The sequence below is a fragment of the Falco naumanni genome, chromosome 19, assembly GCF_017639655.2.
Source record: "Falco naumanni isolate bFalNau1 chromosome 19, bFalNau1.pat, whole genome shotgun sequence".
In the NCBI taxonomy this organism is placed as follows: domain Eukaryota; kingdom Metazoa; phylum Chordata; class Aves; order Falconiformes; family Falconidae; genus Falco; species Falco naumanni.
In genome coordinates, this window is record NC_054072.1 from 623,620 (window position 1) to 645,800 (window position 22,181).

A 22,181-nucleotide genomic window follows, 5' to 3' on the forward strand; every position below is an offset into this window, starting at 1 on the left:
AAACCCAACCACCCATTTGCTGGGATAAGGCGTGATGTGTTTCGGTTTCTGTGCTCGTCTCGCTCCTGCCCTGAGCCAGCCCTCAGCAATCCCATGGGAAGGGCACCCGCACCACTGCCCCATCCCAAATTCCCAATCCCGTCTACTGGGAAGAAGGATGGACTGGGAGGGGATTTGTTTCTTGGCACTGACAGTCCCTCCGCAACCGGGGGTGGGTGGGGGAAGGCAGGGGTAGGACTGGGCCACCCACGGACCAAGGGGAAGATGGCTGAGGGCTGGAAGCACATCCCGAGGAGTTTCGTGTCAGCGCTGCACGTGCCCTGGGCAATGGCTTGCCCACGGCAAGCTGGGGCAGCGGGTGGCCCTGGGAGCCAGTGGGGTATGAGGGCAGAGCAGAAAGCAGGAGCCCTCTGGCAGTTCAACCCACCACCAAAGCTTAGATTTCAACCCTGGCATTACATAGAATTAAAAATAAATCTACTTTTATGTACCCATCCCCTCCTGCTGTTAACAACCAGCCCCTACTGCACTGAATCAACGATACTTTTAAAAACTTGGTACTTCAAGTTAAAAGAAGAAAAACTGCTTATTGCAGTATCTAATTACAAAGCTTGATGCTGTAGTAGATGAACACCTTGAAGTATTTCTGCTTTCTGCTTCCAAAGAAGTATGGCACAAGGCAAGATTACACCGAGGTGCATCCACGGGCTGAATCCCATAGGAAAAGCTACTCACGGCAGAGAAGAATAGATGCTGGTGAGTAATCCGCTTGAAATCATTTATTGACAAGTTGCCATGTTTTTTTCCATCTTGCCCAGCACGTTTTTATCCTTGTTATAAAGTACAAATGGTTTTATACATTTCTGACAACGTTAAAAAAATAGGCTATTAAAGAGGCAAAATTCCCACGTTGAGTCCAAAAATCCTGCTGTAAGAATTCAAAATTGCAATAGACAAACGTAAAACCCAACACACACAAAGAACGAATGCAGCGTATGTCTTACGCTCGAGTCATTTGTCAACCCAACTGAAAAGGAATCCCTTGTTCCCAGCTCTTCCTCTGGATCCTGTGACCTTGCTTAACTGATGGGAAGTTTGTGTTAACACGTACAACTCAAAAGGCACTCAAAGGTCACAAGTTCCTGAGCTAAAATGGGATATATTCCCAATATAACACTTAAAACAAGTCACAAAAAAGCAATGTTTAAAACCTGGTTTTTGGTTCATGTGAGCGTAGTAAGCATTCAGCAGAGTCCCGGCTGAGAGCTGCTGCTGCATCAGACTCAGATGACTGTTAGAACACGAGAGTATTTCCAGTACGTGGAAAAAAATAAGTCACTTTTGAGCATCCTTATTAGCAAATTCACATGCTAAAACCCATACAGAGAAATATTTGCTGCAATGTTAGAAAAAGCCCCAGAACAAGAAAGAAATGGATGAGTATGAGATGTAACAAAGGCGTAAACACAGGCAGGTTTGGAAGCCTGTACAGTTAAATAAGTAACAAAAGTTGATGGGTGACATCGACAGGCCGTTGTATTCGGCCTCAATGGAAGAGGACCACAAAGACAAGCAGAATATGGATCTGGTGTTTACAGATCAGTCATTTAAAAAAAAAAACAACCGCCAAAAACACATTAACAAAACCCACACATCCTGCAACGTGTGCTCTGGATCTGGCAGGTAAATTCATAAGATGTCACTCGCACAAATTCCCTAGTTTCAGTTTGGCTCAGTTTTTGCCCAGAAAAACAAAAACGTAACGTTTCTCAGACACAGAACGGCTACTGTCTGAAGATGTAGACCAGAAATAATTAAAAAAAAAATAAAAAAAAAGATGGGATAACTAGTTTTGGCCTGTGTAACTTCTGACCTTCTCTTCAGATATGCATAGGAGTATACTAAGGCCATGTGTACTTGCTACAGTGTAAGGCCTTTGTCGTTGCCAAAGCTCTGTGCGTCAGCAGGGCGGTTAAGTTAAAGCAGGCGCAGGGTTTGAGAAGTGCTACTGCGTTCTGCCGACGAGGTGTCAGGCTTCTGCATTATCAGGCGGCGCCTCACTGTCGGCCTTCTTCTCCGGCGAGGTGTACAAGAAGTTGCAGCAGATGTAGAGCGGGAAGATGAGCAGCCTGCCGTCCAAATTCATCACCACCTGCTCCTGCAAAGCAAGCACGCGGGCGTTTGCGTGGCAAGCGATGCCGTTAGGGGGAACTACGCCGGAAAGCACGCGGGATTGATGCTATCAGGCATTCTAGGAATTTAAATATTACGTATGAAAAAGCAGAAGATACCCCCTGCCCCCCCAGAGTAACTCACCCTCACCTTAAGTAGATGTTTTGTAGTATTAAACACTGGTAAGACATTCTCAAAGTGCTTATAACCCTTTGACCCAGTCAAAATAAAAGATAACAGAACCATCAAAGACAACACAACCTTAAGAAAATCCTGAGCAACCTTTACTTTCTGTAAATAAAGTACTTTGGAAATAAAGGGAGACTTTTCTGCCACTATCAGTTTTGGATTGAATGAACCAGGCAATCCGTAACAGTCCACACTCTGAAGCAAATCAGTTTGTTGGCAGGACCTTCTCAGTTTTACTCCAGGGACAGGTTTTGGGGTAGCAAAGCTGAAGCTATCCTACAGCAAGGATGGTGTTTACAGGGAAAAGCTTCCTACGTGCTCAACGACGACGCAGCACTGCCAATTAGCACTTAAGAAATGATGATCAAGCCTTTCCCATTCCTCACTAAATTCTGCTGTCACAGGCGGGTGGCAAAGGGCAGGCTCTCTAAAGAAAACTCTGCTCCTCTCCAAGGCTTTTCTTTATTTTTTTTTTAACAGAATAATAAATACCACCCTTGAACAATATGCAGACATTCTTTCGACTCTCCACCTTACAATGCCAGGGAGTCTTCAAACAAACTCCAAATTTGCCTCTAAATAAGCAGGAGTCTCAGGGACACACCGCTCGGCCGTGCAGGACGGCGGGGAAGGCACGGGGGCAGCCAGCACAGCACCGCGCCAGCGCAGGCGGCTTCAGCAGCACCACAGGAACTAACTCCGCTGTTATCAACACTAATGAAATCCATGCTACCCTGCTCTAGTTAGTTACACTTTACAAATTAGCTTAAGTGTTCTTTTTTGAGGTAGTGGAAGATTGAAATTCCACATAAGCAGTGACAACAAGAAGAACAACTCCTCTTCAAAAGCACTGCCGACTTCTCAGCACTTTTTTCCATGCCTTGGACTCCACAATTCAAGTTCAACAGCTCAAGAATCCACAAACATACCTGGTCCTTCTCAAGGGTTAGGATCTGATATCCCGTCGTTCTGCTACAAATAATTTTCCCACTGCTATCAAAAGAGGCCAGACGTAACCTAGGGATAGAACAACAGCTAAATTACTCAGTCTCCCTTAACTCAGGTTTTCCAGCACAAAGTGTTTCTCCCAAGGAGACAGAACATTTGCAAACGTAACTAACTTGGTGGAAATAAAATTAATGGAAGCAGGGAGGGAAAGATTTAGTTGCGATAAGGCGCTGCGTTGGGTACTGTCTACCTGAAGGCTACGTTCCTCCGAGGCTGCAGGCTGACAGATCCACTGCACGGCTGAACCAGCGTGTTCCGCTTGAAAATGATGTAACGATTTGTGTAAGTAACAAGAAGGTCAAAGCCAAAGTTGAAGCCAGTCCACCGCCAGCAGTACTGAAGAACAAAAAAACCCACAAAACACACCAAACCAAACCGTCTGAGTAATGGCTACAACACAACCGGTAAGCACCACATCTCCAACAAACCAAACTTGGGAACGGGATTCTCAGCTGCAGAGGCGTGTGGTGGATTCAGGGATCCTTGCCAACACCTGTCTGAAACAGAAGGCATCTTGGCAGGCAACCACTCACTCCAGCAGCTGACCCCCGCAGACAGATGACGAGGGACCAGCCTCGCATCAGCTGCCTGCCGAACAGACAAAAATACATTTAACACAAGCCGATCTAACACAGGTCTGCATTCTGCTAACCGGTGCTGTATTTCTGAGCAGCACTTAACTACAGGTTCCATTCATGCTTACAGTGCTCCAAGGAGCACCAAATCCTTAGATTAAGCGACTTCAGTTGGAAAAAAATCACGTTTCTTGTGTTTCACACCACTTGTTACCTAAAGATGCATAAACGTATGTGGTACACAGAGGGGTTGTGGCTGTGACTATTACACACTTTATCTAAAAGCTTCCTTTTCCAGTTAAAAAGACAGCTCTGGTGTAGCTGCTGATGTATTTTCAGTGCAGGCATTTTACAAGTCTCAAACAACCAGTCGTGGCTACATTCCCCCTTTTCACACACTAAAATTTTTTTCCAAACATGGACTTGCATGCAGGGCAGGAGCACAATTAAAAACACTAATTCCTGATTCATCGCAAAGACAGCGAGCGTTTTCATCCTTCTAGGGAGAACAAAACAATTTAATGTACCATCTCCATTACATCTTTTCGATGCAGTTTGACAATTAAGACCTACATGTTTTGCAAATACCTAACATGCCTAAGACATGTCAGCTACGCGGTTCGCCGCCTGCTGTACTTACATCACCGTCCTTTGCAAGTTTCCGACCACACCTCATGCTGCTTCCTTCAAATTCCTCTTTATTTATTTCTTGAGGCCTAAAAAAAAAAAATAAAATTGCTTTTTTCAGGACACCTGAACAGCTTTGTACGGTGCTTTAATGTGGGAAAGATGAATGGACCCGAGTAAGCCGGTCCGACCACACAACTGACCCGTCTTTGCACAGAGGTTAGGCTAGGTGACCTCTCAGGGTCCCTTCCAGCCCGAACCATCCCAACAACATCCCACTACTCCACCAAACTGCCATGTAAACCAGGTTGTGACACCTCAGTTAGGTAGGACTTTTGTAAAAGAATTTTTCCAGATACGAAAATAACAGCTGGGGCGATTGAATGCATTCTCCAATCCTCCTAAAAAAAACACCGAAGAAAGCCAAACCCCAACCCAACCCACCACGTCCTTTGTCAATGCACTACATTCCAACTTAGTAGGCACAACCACGAAGGAGTGCTACTGCCAAGGACAGCAGCAGGGCTCTGCAGAGCAGGCGTGCTACGCAGAAGCGCCCACAGAGACGCGGCAAAGGATTTCTCAAGTCGCTGGTTACACAACTTGTCTAAAAAAAAAAAAAAAAGTTCACCCACAGCGATCACAAAGCACCACAAGCCTCTTGATCGTGTCACCCTATACCAACGTGAACTTGTTTCACCCAACAGTTTCCACTGGCGCTTCAACACATAGAAAAATCTTGCGGAGCCAGCAGAAGGCAAATCAGTCCCAGTTTTCCAGAGGTAAGTTACTCACTGGGCTTTAGACACGATTACATCATTAACCAAATAAGCAACTGCTGCCAGAAAGTCTCCCAGTTCCGCTGAGGACAAACGCTCCAAGTGAGTATTACAAATCCCAGTGAATAATATAAATCCCAACCTCCACATGCAAGTTAAATTATGAGCCTGTAATATCAAACAAAGTGAATAACATAAATCCCAACCTCCACACGCAAGTTAATTTATAAGCCCGCAATATCACACAGACAATATACTCCGAACCATAAGAAACAGCATCTGTCCTCCTCCCACCGCATGCACACCGCCGCAACTCGCTGCTACGGCTACAGATTTTACCAACAAACTCAGCCTGTGGTCTTTTCTCCCCTGTTTCTGTAAAAAACAACCCTGGAAGATGAAGTATTTCATGCAGAAGTTAAGCAAATAAGCTAATCATGTTAACCAAATTCATCCAAGAACCTCCCCATGCGCTTTTTCCACATCTCCTAGCTGAACTGGTTATGTAGCTGACCTAAATTCAGTACTGGTGATAAAAGATTTGTTTCTGTTTCATTAGCGACAAATTTCACAAACATCAGTACATAATGTTCAGACAGACATTAGTATTCCCCCCTCCAAATTCCTCCAGCAGCCTCAGAAGATGCAAAACTCCCAGCTTTAACCACTTGCACTGCCTCCCATACGCTTAGCGAACAGTCAAGTTATTCTATTTCGCTCCCGAGCGCTGCCAAAGTGGCTAATCGAGTAGAAACAAATCCACTCATGGACTCGAAAGATCTGTCCTTGCATCTGCCACAGAACAAATGTTTAATTAAAAAAAAAAAACACAACAAGTTTTTTTTTCTTCTTCAAGCTCAAGATCCACTTCAGCACGACAAGTAAACCTTGAGCAGCTACGAGTCACAAACTCCAGTACGACACTAAAAAAATCCTCAAATTCTGAAAAGTGAATAAAACGTTTGGTCCTTCTAAATGCAAATGATGAAGCAGAAGAAAAACATTTCCTCTCCCCTCTAAAGTTACCAAAAGAGCAAACCACATCACGCATTTCAAAGCAAGGTGGTTTCCATGCTGGAATTTCCATTATTTCTAGAATAAGCAGGTGCGATTACGCTGGGCACCAGGCAGGATATGAAAACAGCACCTGCCTTCAGCTCCCTGGGAGTCAGACTTCATGTTTCGCTCCACCTGAAGTTTGCATCCTTATCTCCACGGGGAAAAAAAAATGCCTTAAGATACCGATACAGGCGGGAAGCGCAGTAAGAGGAAGGGCAGCAGACCGGGATAAAAGAATGACCTTACAAAACTTCAGTTCTTTTCTTTCAGCTACGGGTTGGTCAGACGCCCAAAACGTTCACTTCAATACACAGGAACAGAGTTGCACGTCTTCCCTCCTGCGACACAAGTTAGGAACCGCAGGCACCTCGCTGCAGGGTGGCACCACGGCTCGCCAGGAGGCAGAGACTTGATCTCAGGACATCAAATAGTATTTACCTTCTCAGAGGTCGCGTGCTACGGGCTAGTGACGTTACAGCTGAGCAGCACGTAACTACAGGGAAGCATCCCCCCATCTCCCCCCCCTCCCCAATCCAGAGAACACCATGTTCAAAGCCAATTAGTCCGTTATTGACTGTTAAGCAAACAGTAACCTGGATGCCACCTCGAATCATTAAGTTTGTAAACTACTACAGACAGGAGCCAAGACGTACAGAGAGGAAACACCGCATCTCACCCACTCGCCATTAATGTAAGCCCATGGCAATGAACGCCAGGACACGACGTGTGGGCAAACAGAAGCCTGTTGTTCAGTTAAACTTCCTCTGCCTGAGATTTTCAGTTTTAGTTGTCTTAAAAAAAATTCCATACTGCCAAAGAAAAAAAAACTAGACAAGCAAGAAAAACATGGCAAAACACTCTGCTCATTCCAGAGTCACTGAAATCATCTCGCTGAACATGAAAGTTGCCCTTTGCAAAAGCTGGTGTGATCCCCCATCACCTTCACTTCAGTTGTGTGTGGGAGCTTATTTTTTTCCCAAGCACGTCTGGCAATTAAAGCACTCTCACTGCATTACAGCAAGCTAACAAAAGATGTCAAAACCAGGCAAATACACCGCCTCATCTCGCGTCAGGATTCCGATGATGCGTTAATGCCCGCTTCCATATTAACTGTGGTACCCACACGCGCTAGGAAGCGGCGCGCGACGTACGATGCTCTACTGCGAGACACATTACCAGCGGCAGCATTACCAAGAAGAGTCTTCCCAAGAAAACAACAATATCAGAAACAAGCCATGACCACACCACGTTAATTTTAGGAGCCGAAACGATGAGCTTCACCATTACGTACTTCACCGCTGCCATTTTCTAAAGCACTGCTACCAACAAAGAGAACCACTTGTTAAAGGCCTTGACTATTCTTAAAGGAAAAGTTGGGAGTTTTGGGGATTTTCCCCCCCCCCCCTCCCCCCCACACCATTACACGATCACATCAGAAGGAAGTCATTAGGGAAATATCCCCTATATAATCTGCAATTAAGCCACGGAAGCCACTGCCAGAGGGCTGGGGCTGAAGCATGGGCTGTTTCAAGACAGAACTTTATGTATGTAAGAACAGGTCCACTGGTGGCTGGTCGTTCAGCAACGATCCAGCCAAAACCTCCACCTGGAAAATCCTTAACTACTCACTGCCAGAGGAGCACATCGAGACAAGACTGGCACTTCACTTTAAAGGAAGGTGGGAGATTTGTAGCTTTGCCGCTGAACGCTGCCACGGACTGCATGGCCTTTAGTGCAAACCAGGACAGTGGTTCTTACACTTTTCGGATTGCAATTAATGAGCGAAGCCTACCATTGCAACTGAACATGCTCGTCTTCAGAACAGGCAAATGCTGGGCTAACAGAACTGATGGAAGAAAATAAAGAAATTGGTTTATTGGTTTTTTGAAAGGTAACAAACATTTTGCAGCTTCCTGACCTGACATTCATTCTCCACACAGCACGCTAAGGAACTAGGAGAGAAAGGCAGGAACAACTCCCCCGGCTGCATTTTGCCATAGTTTTGGTATTTTGAAAAGAGATCACGGGATCTGGCTCAATGCAAGGTGGCAACAAGCAGCAGAAGGGAGGGAACCAGCTTGTGATCACATGCATCCACGTTAACCTACGTTAAATCAACATGCCTTGCTGGGCCAGCCACCACCAATGCCAGCCCCTGTTAGGCACAGGTTCAAGAAATGACACACGCAGACACCAGTCAGGGCGTAGCACGAAGCACAGCCACATGCAAATCTCTGGAAGGTCACAGGAACAACACATGAACGCTGGTAGCTGCCACGGAATTTCCTCGCCAGCAATGCCAACACAGCGCAGCGGGCAGTCTAGGAAGGAGAAAAGTTAGGATATAAGCCAGGGGGGTTATGGAAAGGACAGGGTCTTGGTGGAGAAGGATGCACTGCCTGGGAAAAGCCGGAGGTGCTGGCGGTGGAGAGTGCTAGCAAACGTGGACACGGGGTGGGGGAAAGTGAAGTGAGAAGGGAACGAGGCAAACAGGTCACGGGATGCCAAGCCCTGCCGGGCGCGGGCCCTCGCTCGGTGCCTGGGAGAGGCAGGAACAAAGGTTAGCACGGAGTTATCCCTGCATAAACAAGAAAACAACAGATTGCCTCCGACACCACCCCAGCGGCGTGGCAGGACAGCCTCCTGCCCACCCAGCGCGGGGCGGCAGCGCGACAGCACGGGTTCCCGTCTGCAGCGCTCTTCCAAACGCCATCCCTACACGGAAGGCTAGTCGTTACTTTCACAGCCTCAACACGTATTTCAAGGCAAAGTACCAGTGAGGAGCATTAACCAACATAAAAGACAGAATTATCCCCCCCCAGCATTTACCTCTGGTCACACCATACATTAGTTCTGGAGCTCTGCTGTTCAAAGGACAGACCAGCCCGCCCAGGGGGACACTGCTCCACCGGCAACAACAGGGTGTAAAACAACTGAGGAACGCTCCCCCCCCGCCCCCGCTGCTCGTAACGTACACTCCGACAGTTAAATCAGGTCAGAATTTATAGGAGAGGAAGGGTTCTAACGTAACAAAGAAAAAGGAAAGCCTGTAATATACCTACCCAATATCATTGTCTTGTTCTGCTCTGAGCATGGCAAACCACTGCTGTTGGTAAACAGAGAGCAGCCATTCTACAATTAAAAAAAACACAAAACAACAAAACAACAAACTTGATGTTGTCTTTGGAGCTGGGAAGGGGGTCGTTCATAAACATTTGAAATATCGAAATAAAATTACATCAAAATAATAAGGTTATACTTGTGAACTGGATGGCCTATGCAAACCCATCACCTGGTAACGTGCTCGTGTTACTCATCTCCAGCCCTCAAATACAGAAGTTAAAACTAAGAAGAAGTTTTAAAGATAAAAATCAACAACTAACACTCAGTAACTCAGGACTACATTCATCTTATCAAGCATTTACCATTGCCAGAAGTGATGCAACTCAACACATCTTCTCATTGTGCAAAGCTCTGGTAAGCCGAGGGGCTTGTTAACAAGCTCTTGGGAGAAGATGCCGTTTCCTGAATCCCCAACAGAATTCCACACGAGTTAAACAAGAAGAAAACACAAAGGATAAAGGAAACAGTGACTGAACACGGATATGGTAAAAACAAACAGAAATTGTCCCCCGCTAGGAATAAACATCAATCATGCCTTCCTCCAAGGATGCCATAAAGATGTTATCGGCTGTATTAAATTAACAGGTGTAACGAAGAGAGCAAGCAGGGCAAAACCTCCTGGCTTCTGCTGCACAGGAGGGATCACAGGCACCCGAAAGCACAGTATGTAAGTTCTTCCTTGGCAAGATAACAAACAGGGGCAAGAATGCAAGGTCACTTGTGAGAGCAAACTCCGTGGAGGAATGGGCTGGGACGGTAAGAGCAGTGAGCACCACCGTCACCACGCAAACCGACCAGGCAGGTAACGAACTCGACAGAAAGGGAGTAGCAGTGAAGTCATGCAGCCGAGTTCTCCTTAGGATCCCAGACACAAAAATTAAAACCATCCCTTGCTCTACTAACTCCAGAGTTAAGTCTCAGGCTGTGATAGGACTAAACTGGGAATTAACTGAAGTACAACAGAAAGTATAAAAATGAATCAAGGAAAATTGCACGGTAAGGAACAGGGAACGGATGTGCTAGATGGGAGGTAAAAAAAAAAAAAAAAAAATCAAGACACAGAGCATCTTCTCTGGTTTTGTACATTCATAAGTCCTATTTCACCCATAGCTCTTCTGTTAATTGGTAAACATTAAGAGGGAAAATACTGCTTAGGAAATGTTCAGAAGTTACCGAGTAAAACAGAATAATGAACACTTTGCTTAAGTCTTTTCTAGGCAAACAAGAACAGATGCCCTGCTGTGAGCTCCTAACACAGTATTTCAGTTCTCTCCTGTAGGTCCTATGCACATACAGGGTATTAAAAAAAAAATTACACCATTTCTTTCAACTATTCACCTTTACTTCCTTCTCTTCCTCGTTGAAATCCATTTCACCTAGCATAATCTAAAGGGCTCACACAATAATACAAACTACCAGCCATTTCCACCTCTGTTGATTCTCTCAGGCACGATGCAATCACCTCAAACACTGACAGCCCACGACCCATTCGCAAGTGCCAACACCAATATTTACCTAAGCCTCCTTCTAAATAACGAGCAAAAGTTCCTGATCTTCAGGCAGCTTTTGCCTACAAACTGGTACCCGCAGGCTGCAAGGGCCACCCAGCATTAAACTAACAGCACTTCATTCCACACGGAGGTCTCCACATGCTCCTCTCTCCCCACTTTCCCACTTCTCTTGGAATTCAAGGGTGTCTTTTGCATTTTTAAAATTAATAACCAGTGGTAGAGCGTAAACATCAGAGAATCTCCCTGCACTAACCCCATGCCCTTTTCCCCTGCGTGACTACAAAGCGACCAAGCCTATTTCAGCATTTATCACAGCCCATGTACGCACTGTTCAGCTACAAAAGAGTCAACATTTTGCTAATACCTTGTGAGCAGTGTGAAAATTACACATTCTTTGTCAACAAGCACAAGCAAAGCAGCCTCAGAGTTGCAAATGATGTTGTAACAACTTAAGAAATACTCTTCCTCTGACGCACACAGATAGGAGGCTTCTGGGTTTGAGCAGAGACACGGAATTTATCCACTGAAGAACACGAAGACAAAGCTGCCCGTTGCAACGCTGGCATGTGGTAACAGCAGCAACGTTAACAGAAGGGAATCAAGTGTAGTGCTGGAGGAGTTCTGGTTTGCAACGTCTTATTCACACGCTGACAAAGGCGCCTCACAAGGAAATAACCCATAGTTCTCCATATCACTTTAATGACCTAAAAGGTCACTCACCCAAAGTTATTTTTTATTACAGAATGAAAATACCTTTGCACTTTGAACGTAACCTGTACCAGTACCGATCTGTAGAAAGATGGATTATATTTACTTTACGTATCACTTAAGCATGTAAAATACCACGTATCAAAGATCAGTTCTGTTCTTCCGGGATTTTTATGCTTAATATAAAATGTTTTCACTTGCTTGATGTCAAAAACTGCCCCATCTGCTGGACATGACAGCCCAGACGGTCTGCAGGGCACTGTCTCCACCTGCTGTTTGAAGAACACCCGTAAATCAGACACTCTGGGTCTCTTCTCCATCTATTAAGGTGTTCGTTTAAAGCAGAACTGGGAGCAGGCAAAGCCAGCACATTCAGGCAGCAGCAACCGTTCACTTCCACTCAACTGACACATTTCCAGGGAGGAAAGGGCCCTACCCCTTCCCCACAGCACCCTCCACCACAGGCAGGCGTGATCCAGCTGCCGAGAGCCGCCTCCTTCAAACACATCAAAGTGTGAGGAGCAGGGGCTCAGGGTTATCCCGGTACTCGGCTACGGAGAGCAACTAACCCATTCTTGCTGGCAGAGACAGGACACGGCAGCACAAGAAAGGCAAACCGAAGCGATGCTCGCTACAGCACCTCAACGGCAAGGGAAGTGTTTTAAGAGCATCTAGTAATTTGACCAAGCTAGTAAGCGTCAAAGGAAATATCCCACTGAGTCTGTCGTGGCATTATATCATCGTGCTGACATCTATGGCAGCATGAAGGGAAAAGCCAGTGAGATGAAATAAGTAACTTTACAGGAAGACAACAGCATCACTCAAAAACGGGTTAAACATGGCAAGAGTCCAAAGCGACCCCCAAGGCTACAAGTACGGAGAGATGACAAAGAACACAGATTTCAAGAAGTTACAAATAAAGGTGATAAATAGCTCAATAAAAGCCATCTTAATTGACGTTTGGCAATCACACCTATAAATGGACATCAAAGAGGCACTGATGAATGGATAGTTACAGTGCAGACAGATGTAAAAAAAAATACCAAAGCAGCGTACATGAGAGCTAGGAAAAAAAACCCCAAACCTGTCAAGAGAGTTAAGATGCAAAACTCAGTGCTAAGATTTAACTCTGGTAAGGGAACATTGAACAGAGTGGAATATGGAGCAAAGACACCAGGAGCCAAACTCAAAGGCAGAGCATGAGAAGTCCAAGCAGTGTTATGAGGAGCACAACTTGCAAATAAAAGGACAAGAGCAGAATATTGAAATATGGGATCTCCTCCAAATTATCCTAAGTATCTGTTAGTAAAAAACACTTCAAAGATGGGAGAAGAGTTCACAGCATCTTGTGCTTTTGGTTTTCATGTTCAGGTATTGTTCCACATCCTATCAAAACCTACCAGCTCTTTTTAGAAAGGTAACGGCTAAAAGAGGGTTCAGTCCCAGCAAGTTTTGTGCTTTCAAAAAGGCAAAGGTTTTTTTACATGTCTGTGGCTCGGGGGTCACTTAAACACCACTAATGTGCCACGTATTGATTAGAGTATTTTGATAAACTGATCAACAAAATGCTTCACACACCTACGTGTGTGCCTCCTGAGACTCGTACGCATGTACATTTAATATTCAACTTCTGCTAAATCATCAGCCACAGTTCAGATGCTGGAGATAAACGCGTGAGCGTTAAGACCAATAAACACGCTTAGACCTTCCCAATTTCTCTAGGGTAGGCCAGGCTGGGAAAGGCACACGGAACTCCATCGGCCAAGCACTCACTCACCTGGGGGTATTAGGGAATCCTTCTCAACAATTCTGGCTGATGCCAGGTCACTGATGATATACTGTAATCTCAGGTGTGAGAAGACCGGCAGGAACGCATTCCCCTGTTCTGACTCCAGGAACGCGATGCCATCACCAAAATCTGCAAGATGGAGCACTGTCTTATAATCTGCTTTTCTAAACATTTTCCAGACCCTATTTGAGGCTGAATTCTAATTATTCATCAGAGAAAAGTTACTCTGGACAGGCAAATCACCTTCTGCCGCTACAGTTAAGCACTTACATTCAAATCCTTTCAGCAGAACTGTCAGAACAAACTTCTCCCCTTTTGAATCACACTAGTGCCTTCTAGTGAGGAGGCAACAAAAGCTCACCCTGACAGAACAACAGCAAAAGCAACAAAGCAAAACCAGCGACCACATCTGCTCACTTGAAAACACGCGGACAAAGCAGTGAAAGAGCTATGAGCTCACTTGAAAATACGTGGACAAAACAGCGAGACAGCGATCACTCGTGAGAATCCGACGCCAGGGACCACTGGCAGAGGCAAACCTTCCCAGAGGAGATGGGAGAAAGTTTGGAAGTGGAGGGAGACCGTCCTGTTTGACCCCGAACCCGCACGTTCCCCAATCCCAGGCCGTGCCGGTTAATCCTACCTTTCCTACGCCTGGCAAACCAGGCATCAGCTTCGGTTAAGAGCTGTTTCAAAGACCCATTCCAAGAAGGCACTAGCTGAAGGAACATCCACTAGGTAAAATAAACAAACTCTAATGAGTCAATTGAAGACGTTTTCAAGTAATACACGGATTATTAAAGGGACATTCTCATAGGGCATTAATTCCTACAAAGGCTCTGATACTCTGTTACTTCCAGTAAATACCAAAAAGGCTGAAATTCTCATTGTGCTACTCACAATGTGCTACACTGTGCTAATATACTTTAGTAATTAATTCATTCACAGCACCAGCCAGTCAATCCGCCATAATCTACACCAATTTTAAGGTAATTGATCATAGCAGAAACTTGAAAACTAAATAGGACAAGCAGAGCCCCAGTCAGATAGCTTAAAAAAAATTAAAAAATTAATTTGGGCACTTTTAATTAGCAAGGTACAAAGCAGCTTGGAGAAAATAATTCTTTTGTAGCTATAGACTACTACTCAGGAGTTCAGCTTCATCAGCCCCAGCCAGCCCCTCCGCCAAGTACCTTTTTGAGAGCAGTATACACATCCATTTCCACTTGCATTACCAGCAGGTTAGAAGAGCTAATTAGCTCTTTCATGAGGTTTATGCTGGGGGAGAAAAAAAAAAAAAAAAGAAAAAACCCCTAATCATAAGAGATCTATGAGACAGTACAGGCCAAACGAAGAAAGCAAGCTAGGTAACAAGCAACCACCCACAGCCCAGAAAATTACTTGCAGTGGGCTCTCTACTTCGGAAGAAACTGTACTTTGTCAATGGAAGTCAGCTGAAGCCAGAATACCTGAGTTCTTTGAAGAGTTCGACGCTCTGGTGAGTCATCAGGTTATTCAAGAGCCATTCAAGGCACCTAGATTAAAAGCAAGGAATTAGTACCTTAAATTTTTTCGTAAGTCTGTCAATGTCCCTGCAACAGTTGCTCAGGCTCACAAAGCCTGATTATGAACCACGCGATTTTAAAATATTGCTTTAACCCAAGACATGAACACGTAAAAATAGGAGAAAGTTATTTCAAAATCATGAAGCTTACCATGAGATCTTCCAAAGTTTTATGAAACTCTCAAATTTGCATTTAGCTTCTCTCGGGGTACAGTGAAAGCTAAACTCTAAGTACTATTAATGCCACAAAAAGCCCTGAGAACACACTAATTCACAGCAGAAGGAAGCAGTCAGCATTAACCTCAGCATTCTGCTCCCAAACGCGTAATTATCCCTCCTAATTAAGATAATGTTAAGCTTACGTTCTGAATATTAAAGCAGCTTTGCAATAAACCAGTCAATGATCACAAGTATTATTTCACTGTCACACTGAAGAATGTAATTACTAAAGTATATTAGCAAAGACAGTAATTCACTCACAGCACCAGCCAATCAATCTACCCTAATCTACACCAATTTTAAGGTAATTGATCATAGTAGAAACTTGAAAACTAAACAGGACAAGCAGAGCCCCGGTTAGATAGCTTTTAAAAAAATTAAATAATTATTTTGGGCACTTTTAATTGGCAATGTACAAAGCAGCTTGGAGAAGATAATTCTTACTTTTTCTTCACAGAGTCTAACCCGTATGTCCCCGCTGAATTATAGTAACTACACACAGTTTTTGCATTAATGGTTTCCTTCATTGTTTCACCACACTGCTGGATTAAACCATCCTACGGGGAGGAAAAAAAACAGACTCATAAATATCCCAACTTTTAATTTTCCAACAGAAGTATCAAATACAAAAATCATACCAATTTTCATGCCTGAACAATTAAGAGTCACACATGCTCCAGTGACCTATGCTAAATGATATATATAAAAAAAAAAAATCAAACCCAACATTCCTCACAAAAATAGGTTTTCCCTAAGAATACACCGTGTGAAAGAAAAGCTTAATGAATACCTTCAGGGTAGAACAAATGAGCTGTTAAAACATATTTTAATTTGCTTCTGGATACGATTCTCAAAGTGGCACTTCATATTATAACAGAATCTTAAGTCATACTATTTTTAAATAAAACCGCTGCATTATGTTTGGGCTTTTTCCCCCCCCCCACTTAGTTTGAAAAGATGTTTCATTTCCCTGGGTGAAACAACACACGTGTGCAACCGTCTTATGAACTGTTATCTTTATCTGAAAAGAAAGCACAAACCCACTGCATATTTAGTACTTACAAGCTGCAGCATGCAGGCTGCTGCTAAAAGTGCAACTACTCGCCCGGGTTTTATCAAGACGTCGTCCCTATAGAGTGAGCCAAAAGCCACCTGTAGAGCTGAAAAGAGTCCAAGTGTCAAAGATGGGACACGGAGCACGGATAGATAAGAAGCCTGAAATATAACCAAGTCACGTCAGCGCACGCATTCTCCACAATCTTATTTGCCCTGGGTAAAAAGCTGGGATTTACCAGCCCAAGCACAGGCATGAACAGAAGAGACAAAACACGGCGTTACCCAATAAAATACAGCCCTGTGCATCATTTAAACAAAATATTTGTCTTAAACCAGCCACCGAATCACATGGAGCAAGGCAGAGAGCAGTAAAACTAGGTAAAAAAGTGCCACGAGCCGCCTCTGCAATCAACCACTAGTGTAACGCTGAGCTGTTACTACGGCTTTACAAGCTCCTCTGCAATTCTTCAGAAGAACACCGCTCCCTTGCGCTGCGCTGCCTGGAGTGGCAGCAAATGCTCCGCCGGAGCCCTGTGCACGCTCTACTGGCTGCACCTCAAGCCCAGAGAAAGGAGGATGAGATTCCCACCAACACCCGGGTCTCCACAGGAGTTGTGCACACCGAGCTCAAGAGCCCCGATGCCGAAACAACCGGGACACGCGGCTGCGTTCCAGCTGCGCTTCCCAGCCCGGGCGTGGAAAAATGGATGCGGCTCCACTGGTGACCCCAGTTAAGCTCGGAACTGAACGAGCACAGAACTCATTCTCTCAAGTTTCTTATAGACCAGTTTCAAAATTATTCTTAAATTAAAAAAAATTTAAAATTTCAGTTATTTTTTGTCAGGTTCAACTTAACCCCTACCTTCAGAATTTTGTTAAAAGGCTCCCACTTACCTTCTACATCAATATTTTGGTCAGGAATCTCCAACTCTATGATGTTCATGCTAGATTCTTTCCAAGATCCGCTGAACATACTGGAAAAGTAGCCTGACTATATGAGGGAAGAGGAGAGAAAAAGGACTCGAGTAAGAGATTTCATCCACATTAAAACTGGCAAAAGCAGTACATGGCACAAAAAATCGTTAATATTTACCTTTATGCAGAACAAAATGTATTAAGGGAACTTTTCACAAGCTAAAACATTCTGACACACTTGCAAAAGGGCTAATTGTATTTGTTCTATCTCTGGAAGTGAAAACGCACACAGAAAATTTGGACTACACGCCTGTAATCAGAGTAAGTAAAGAGCTTTAAAAGGCCAGAAAAGCCATATAAGCTCTTTTCCTACAAACCACACCACCAATGGGGATATAATTAGTCCAAGAACTAAGTCCTTAATGTTACCAGCAGACAACAAATCCTGCAGGCATTAGGGAACGCCGGTTTGGGTATTGGGGGAAGGAGGGAGGTGGAAAGAAAAAAAAAAAAAAAAAAGGCAAAGAAAGAAGCATGCAAGACATACAAATTAATGTACAAGGTTGTAGTCTCATACCAAGGACACATACACATACACCATTTACGTAAATATACCTTTTATAATAAAGTGTAAGGCATATAAAACTAGAATTTGATAGGTTTCCATCCAAATGGAGTGAAATACACTGCTCTACTAGGATTCATGATTTTCCTTCTCAGCAGCAGATGTGCCCATTATGAGATGCTATCACCCACTGAAGTTTACCTGAGAGATCAAAAAAAATAAATTCTATTTGTACAGCACCACATCCCCTGACCTCTTAACTCAGCATTTCAACTCAGGGCAGCAAATAACATAAAACCCAGTTTTGGTTTGATGTGATTACAGAAGCATTTCTATACCTTATTTCTATCCCTTAACCACGATGGCATACAACGCACTGTGCTCTCAAAACCTGGACCTCATCCATCTTACCAGTCCTCACCAGGCTACCTAAGCTTTGCCATGTCGAGCAACTCCTCCTTTTCACGAGAGCTTATTTTAGTCAACAGCATCAGGAAAAGGAAATCCTCTGCTCCTCCGACCTGCCGCTAACCGGCAGAGCGGCACCTCACCATCATTTATCCAACTAAATGCAGGAACTGGAGAGACGCGGGGAACAGGAACATCCAGACTGAGATGGTCCACTCAACAAGGCAGAGGAGGAGTCGTAATTTCATTAAGAGTAATCTACAGGGAGAGTTATTTTTAACCTCCAAAAACATTTTACCTATAGTAACATAACTCCAGCGACAGAGCACGAACTGAAACAGAAACCTGACTGAGGAGAACGGTTAATATAACCGCACCGCTCCACCTCACAAGAGCATCACTTGTGTAAAAAAGCCTCCACTGATCAAAAGCACGATGTTCAAAGCCTGTTAAGAAGCATCCTCAGAAGCGATTTAATATTCCATTTTTTTTTACATATATATATATATAAAAATAAAAGTTTTAAGGAGTAGCTTCACAATCTTGAGACGTAGCAACAACAGAATCACAAGGATGACTAAAAACACCATCGCCAACCACAGCCGAGGGCGAACCGGCAGCATGCCCACCCTGCTCACGGTAACTTTGACTGTCTTTGATATATAGGGTCAAAAAAAGCCAGCAGACCATTAAAGCTGTGCCCACCAGCTGTCCTCCCTTGTCAAACGCACCCGCTGTACCACCCAGAGGTGGCTGCCACTGGTCAGAAGTCTTCCCTATACACAGATTACTTCCCTGCCCTTATTTTATGCTCTTTAAAGAGGTCTAATTCACGTAAAATAAAAGGCTTTTTCCTACAAGCAACAAATTTCCCTCGCTGCAGCCAACACAGTCACCGTACCACCACTGCCCTCACGGCGTCAACATGATGGCGACAACAAAACACCTCTTAGAATTCATTTTTGCCATCGTTTGTTACACCCGAGCAGCTGCGTTGCGCCTGCTGAGCACCTCCCAGCACCACCTTCCCCTCCTAACAGTAACGCTGCTCTGCGGGACCACAGCTAACGAAGGGGACATTCCTTTTCGTTCCACAGCCTTTTCGGGGACGGCACCTGGCATTACTTTCTCTGCTCGCGTCAAAGAAACCACTTCTGAGCAATTCCAGACCCCCCCCCCTCCTTTTTTTTTGTTGTTAACATTTTAAAGTTAACAGCACAACTGAATTAGACACTCCAAGAGAAAGGCGCAGCTTCTCCCCAGGCCAGGTGGGGTGGACAGCAGCACCTCTCCAGCCTGGGGACACAAGCAGTACCACACAGAACTTCACCTGGACGTGAGCCCAAAACAAAATCCTTGCAGGAAAAGCATCTTTCCTGCAGGCATACTCTGTGATTTATTCCTTTTCAGTTCCTGAGCACACCCTCCTCACCCAGCAGCAAGAACGTGGTGTAACAAGCATGTGACCCAGCTCTGGCAACTTCCCTCCAGCATCCCAAAGGAGGGTGGAATGGCTCCAGGCTGGTGGGTGCCGCATGGACCCGCTCTGAGGCGCTTGCTTTGCTCCGCGACAACGCTAACATGGCAGGGGACCCTCGGGCGGTCGTCAGCCAACAAGGTGGTGTTCTCAGGACATCAAAAAGACAATTTTCAGGACTGTTTTCACAAAGGATGTGCCAAAGTTAAAGACAGGGAGATTAAAAAGAAATTAAATAGCAAGAGACAGAAGTGAAGGAACTTCCCGCACATGAAGCTATGCTTCCTAACAACCAGTGAAAGCATAACAGAAGCTGTTTGTCTGCCTCCACAGGAGGAGGGAGAAGTCTGAAACGTAAGGAGGAAAAAAAAAAAAAAAAAATCTTAAGTCACATGTAACATTTACTGGGTATTTTTACATTTAAAAATAGGCAGGGCAGGAAGGAGGCGCTGACCTGACACAGATAGACCTTGTGCAGGTTCCACTCCTCGCCCAGGGCGCAGATTTTGATGTCGCTGTTCTCCCCGTTCAGGAACAGGGTCTGGTAGATGTACTTGGAAGTGCTTTTCAGCTTCTTCCTGGAGCAAAAGGCGAGCGGAGACGCGGCCCTTCAGGCTGCGGGGTGCACGGTACCCGGCGGAGGGTGCTCTGCCCGTCAGGGGGGGGCTGCCCCCATGGCCCCCTCCCCCCACTGCCACCCCCCACTGCCCCCATGGCCCTTTCCCAAATGCCCCCCCCCGCTGCCCCCCTTGCCCACCCCCCACTGCACCACTGGCCCCCTCCCCGCTGCCCCCCTCCCGATGGCTCCACGGTCCCCCCCGCCACCCCCATGCCAGCCCCCCCTGCTGCCCCCATGCCGGTCCCCCCCGCTCCCATGTCATTCTCCCCCCCGCTGCCCCCGTGCCCCCTCCCCCCACGGCCGCTAGCCCCTCCCCCCCCGGGCCCCCACGAACCGGCCACCCCCGCCAGCCCCCGCCTCCCCCCTGCACCACCAGCGCCCGAAGGCCGCGCTTGGCCACTCCAGCCCAGGCCCGGTCCTGCCGGCCCTCCCCCGGCCCCTTCCCACCCCCGCAGCCAGGCCCCGCCGGCCCCCCCCAGGCCCCGGCCCGGCCCCGCCGGCACCCCCCGCCGACCCCCCAGGCCAGGCCCGGCTCTGCCGGCCCCCCCAGCCCCTTCCCGCCGCCCCCCAGCCCGGCCCTGCCGGCCCCCCCGGCCCCTCGCCCCCCCCACCTGCAGGGGGTGTCGAGCATCCGCTCCTCCCGCTCGCTGTCGCTGTCACCGTCGCCCTCGGCCCCGCCGCGCCTCCGCTTGCCTCCCCGGTCGCCGCCGTCCCCGGCCGCCCCCTCGCCGCGCGGGAGGCCCGGCCGCCGCCTCAGCATCCGGCTGCTCAGCGAGCCCATCGCCGCTCCGCCGCCGCCGCCGCCTCCTCATGAGGCCACCCAGAGCGCAGCGGGGCCGCAGCGGGGCCGACGGCGCCTCAGCGAGGGGCAACGGCCGCCATGGGCCCCGCGCCTCTGCGCCTGCGCGCCCGCCCCGCCCCCGCCCGCCCGCCCACGCCCCCGCCCCCGCCCCCGCCCCCGCCCCCGCCCCCGCCCCCGCCCCCGCCCCCAGCAGCTGGGCGGAGCGCGACGTGCTGCGGGGGAGCCGGTGCGGGGATGCGCCGCCGTATAGAGCCTGCTGTATAGATCCCACTGCATAGATCCGGCTGTATGGATACTGCTGCATAGATGCCTCTGCACAGATCCTGCTGTATAGATACGGGCTGTGCCACTGTATAGATCCCCCCGCACAGATCCCACCGTATAGATGCCACTGCATAAATACCACTGTATAGATGCCACTGTATAGATCCCCCCTATAGATCCCGCTGTATAGATCCCCCTCTATAGATGCCACTGCATAAATCCCGCTGTATAGATCCCCCCCTATAGATCCTGCTGTATAGATGCTGCTGCATAGATGCCACTGTATAGGTATGGGCTGTGCCGCTGTATAGATACCTCTGTATAGATCCTGCTGTATAGCTACAGCTGTATAGGTGCCACTGTATAGATACCTCTGTATAGACACTGCTGTATAGATGCCGCTGTATAGATACTGCTGCATAGATACTGCCATATAAATACCGCTGTACAGATACCTCTGTACAGACACTGCTGTATAGGTGTCACTGTGCCACTATAGACACCGCTGCATAGATACCGCTATATACGCATCTATGTTATGTCCAAGCGTTGTGAAGGGAAGGCTGCTGGCTCAGCAGGACCTGCGCCTTCTGAGCCTTCCGATCTGTTCGGGATTGGGTTGAGGGGCTTTTGCTATGGAAGGGATGAGGTGCCCGAACCCCCCTGTTACCGCACTCTGCCTTGGTGGTTACCTGATACTGAAAAACCGGAGGCGAGCCCCTCCAATTCCCGTGTGGAGCGCTGGGAAGCAG

At 46.7% G+C, this 22,181-nt stretch overlaps 1 protein-coding gene across 2 annotated transcripts; it reads right to left on the reverse strand.

Moving 5' to 3' along the window:
• Positions 1–764: 764 nt before the first annotated feature.
• GMCL1 (germ cell-less 1, spermatogenesis associated) lies at positions 765–21,260 on the reverse strand. 2 transcript variants are annotated; one of them, XM_040618208.1, is made up of 15 exons: positions 20,975–21,260; positions 20,199–20,322; positions 17,274–17,370; positions 16,386–16,483; positions 15,768–15,880; positions 15,010–15,075; positions 14,734–14,818; positions 14,184–14,274; positions 13,529–13,669; positions 9,472–9,541; positions 8,202–8,255; positions 4,585–4,660; positions 3,560–3,705; positions 3,291–3,378; positions 765–2,158 (listed from the first exon to the last, which is right to left on the reverse strand). In XM_040618208.1, exons 1-15 carry the CDS (start codon positions 21,142–21,144, stop codon positions 2,030–2,032), a joined length of 1,548 nt encoding a protein of 515 aa, XP_040474142.1. In that variant the 5' UTR covers positions 21,145–21,260; the 3' UTR covers positions 765–2,029. The 2 variants fall into 2 exon arrangements, with proteins under 2 accessions (XP_040474142.1, XP_040474143.1); XM_040618209.1 differs by lacking the exon at positions 8,202–8,255.
• Between the last annotated feature and the right edge of the window lie 921 nt (positions 21,261–22,181).

Coding starts and splice junctions, on each gene's coding strand:
- GMCL1 (XM_040618208.1), bottom strand. CDS start 21,144: ATGGGCTCGCTGAGCAGCCGGATGCTGAGGCGGCGGCCGGGCCTCCCG. Junction 17,371..20,198: donor ACAAGGTCTATCTGTGTCAG/GTCAGCGCCTCC, acceptor TCCCTCATATAG/TCAGGCTACTTTTCCAGTAT. Junction 13,670..14,183: donor GTTTGCCAGGCGTAGGAAAG/GTAGGATTAACC, acceptor TCCATCTTGCAG/ATTTTGGTGATGGCATCGCG.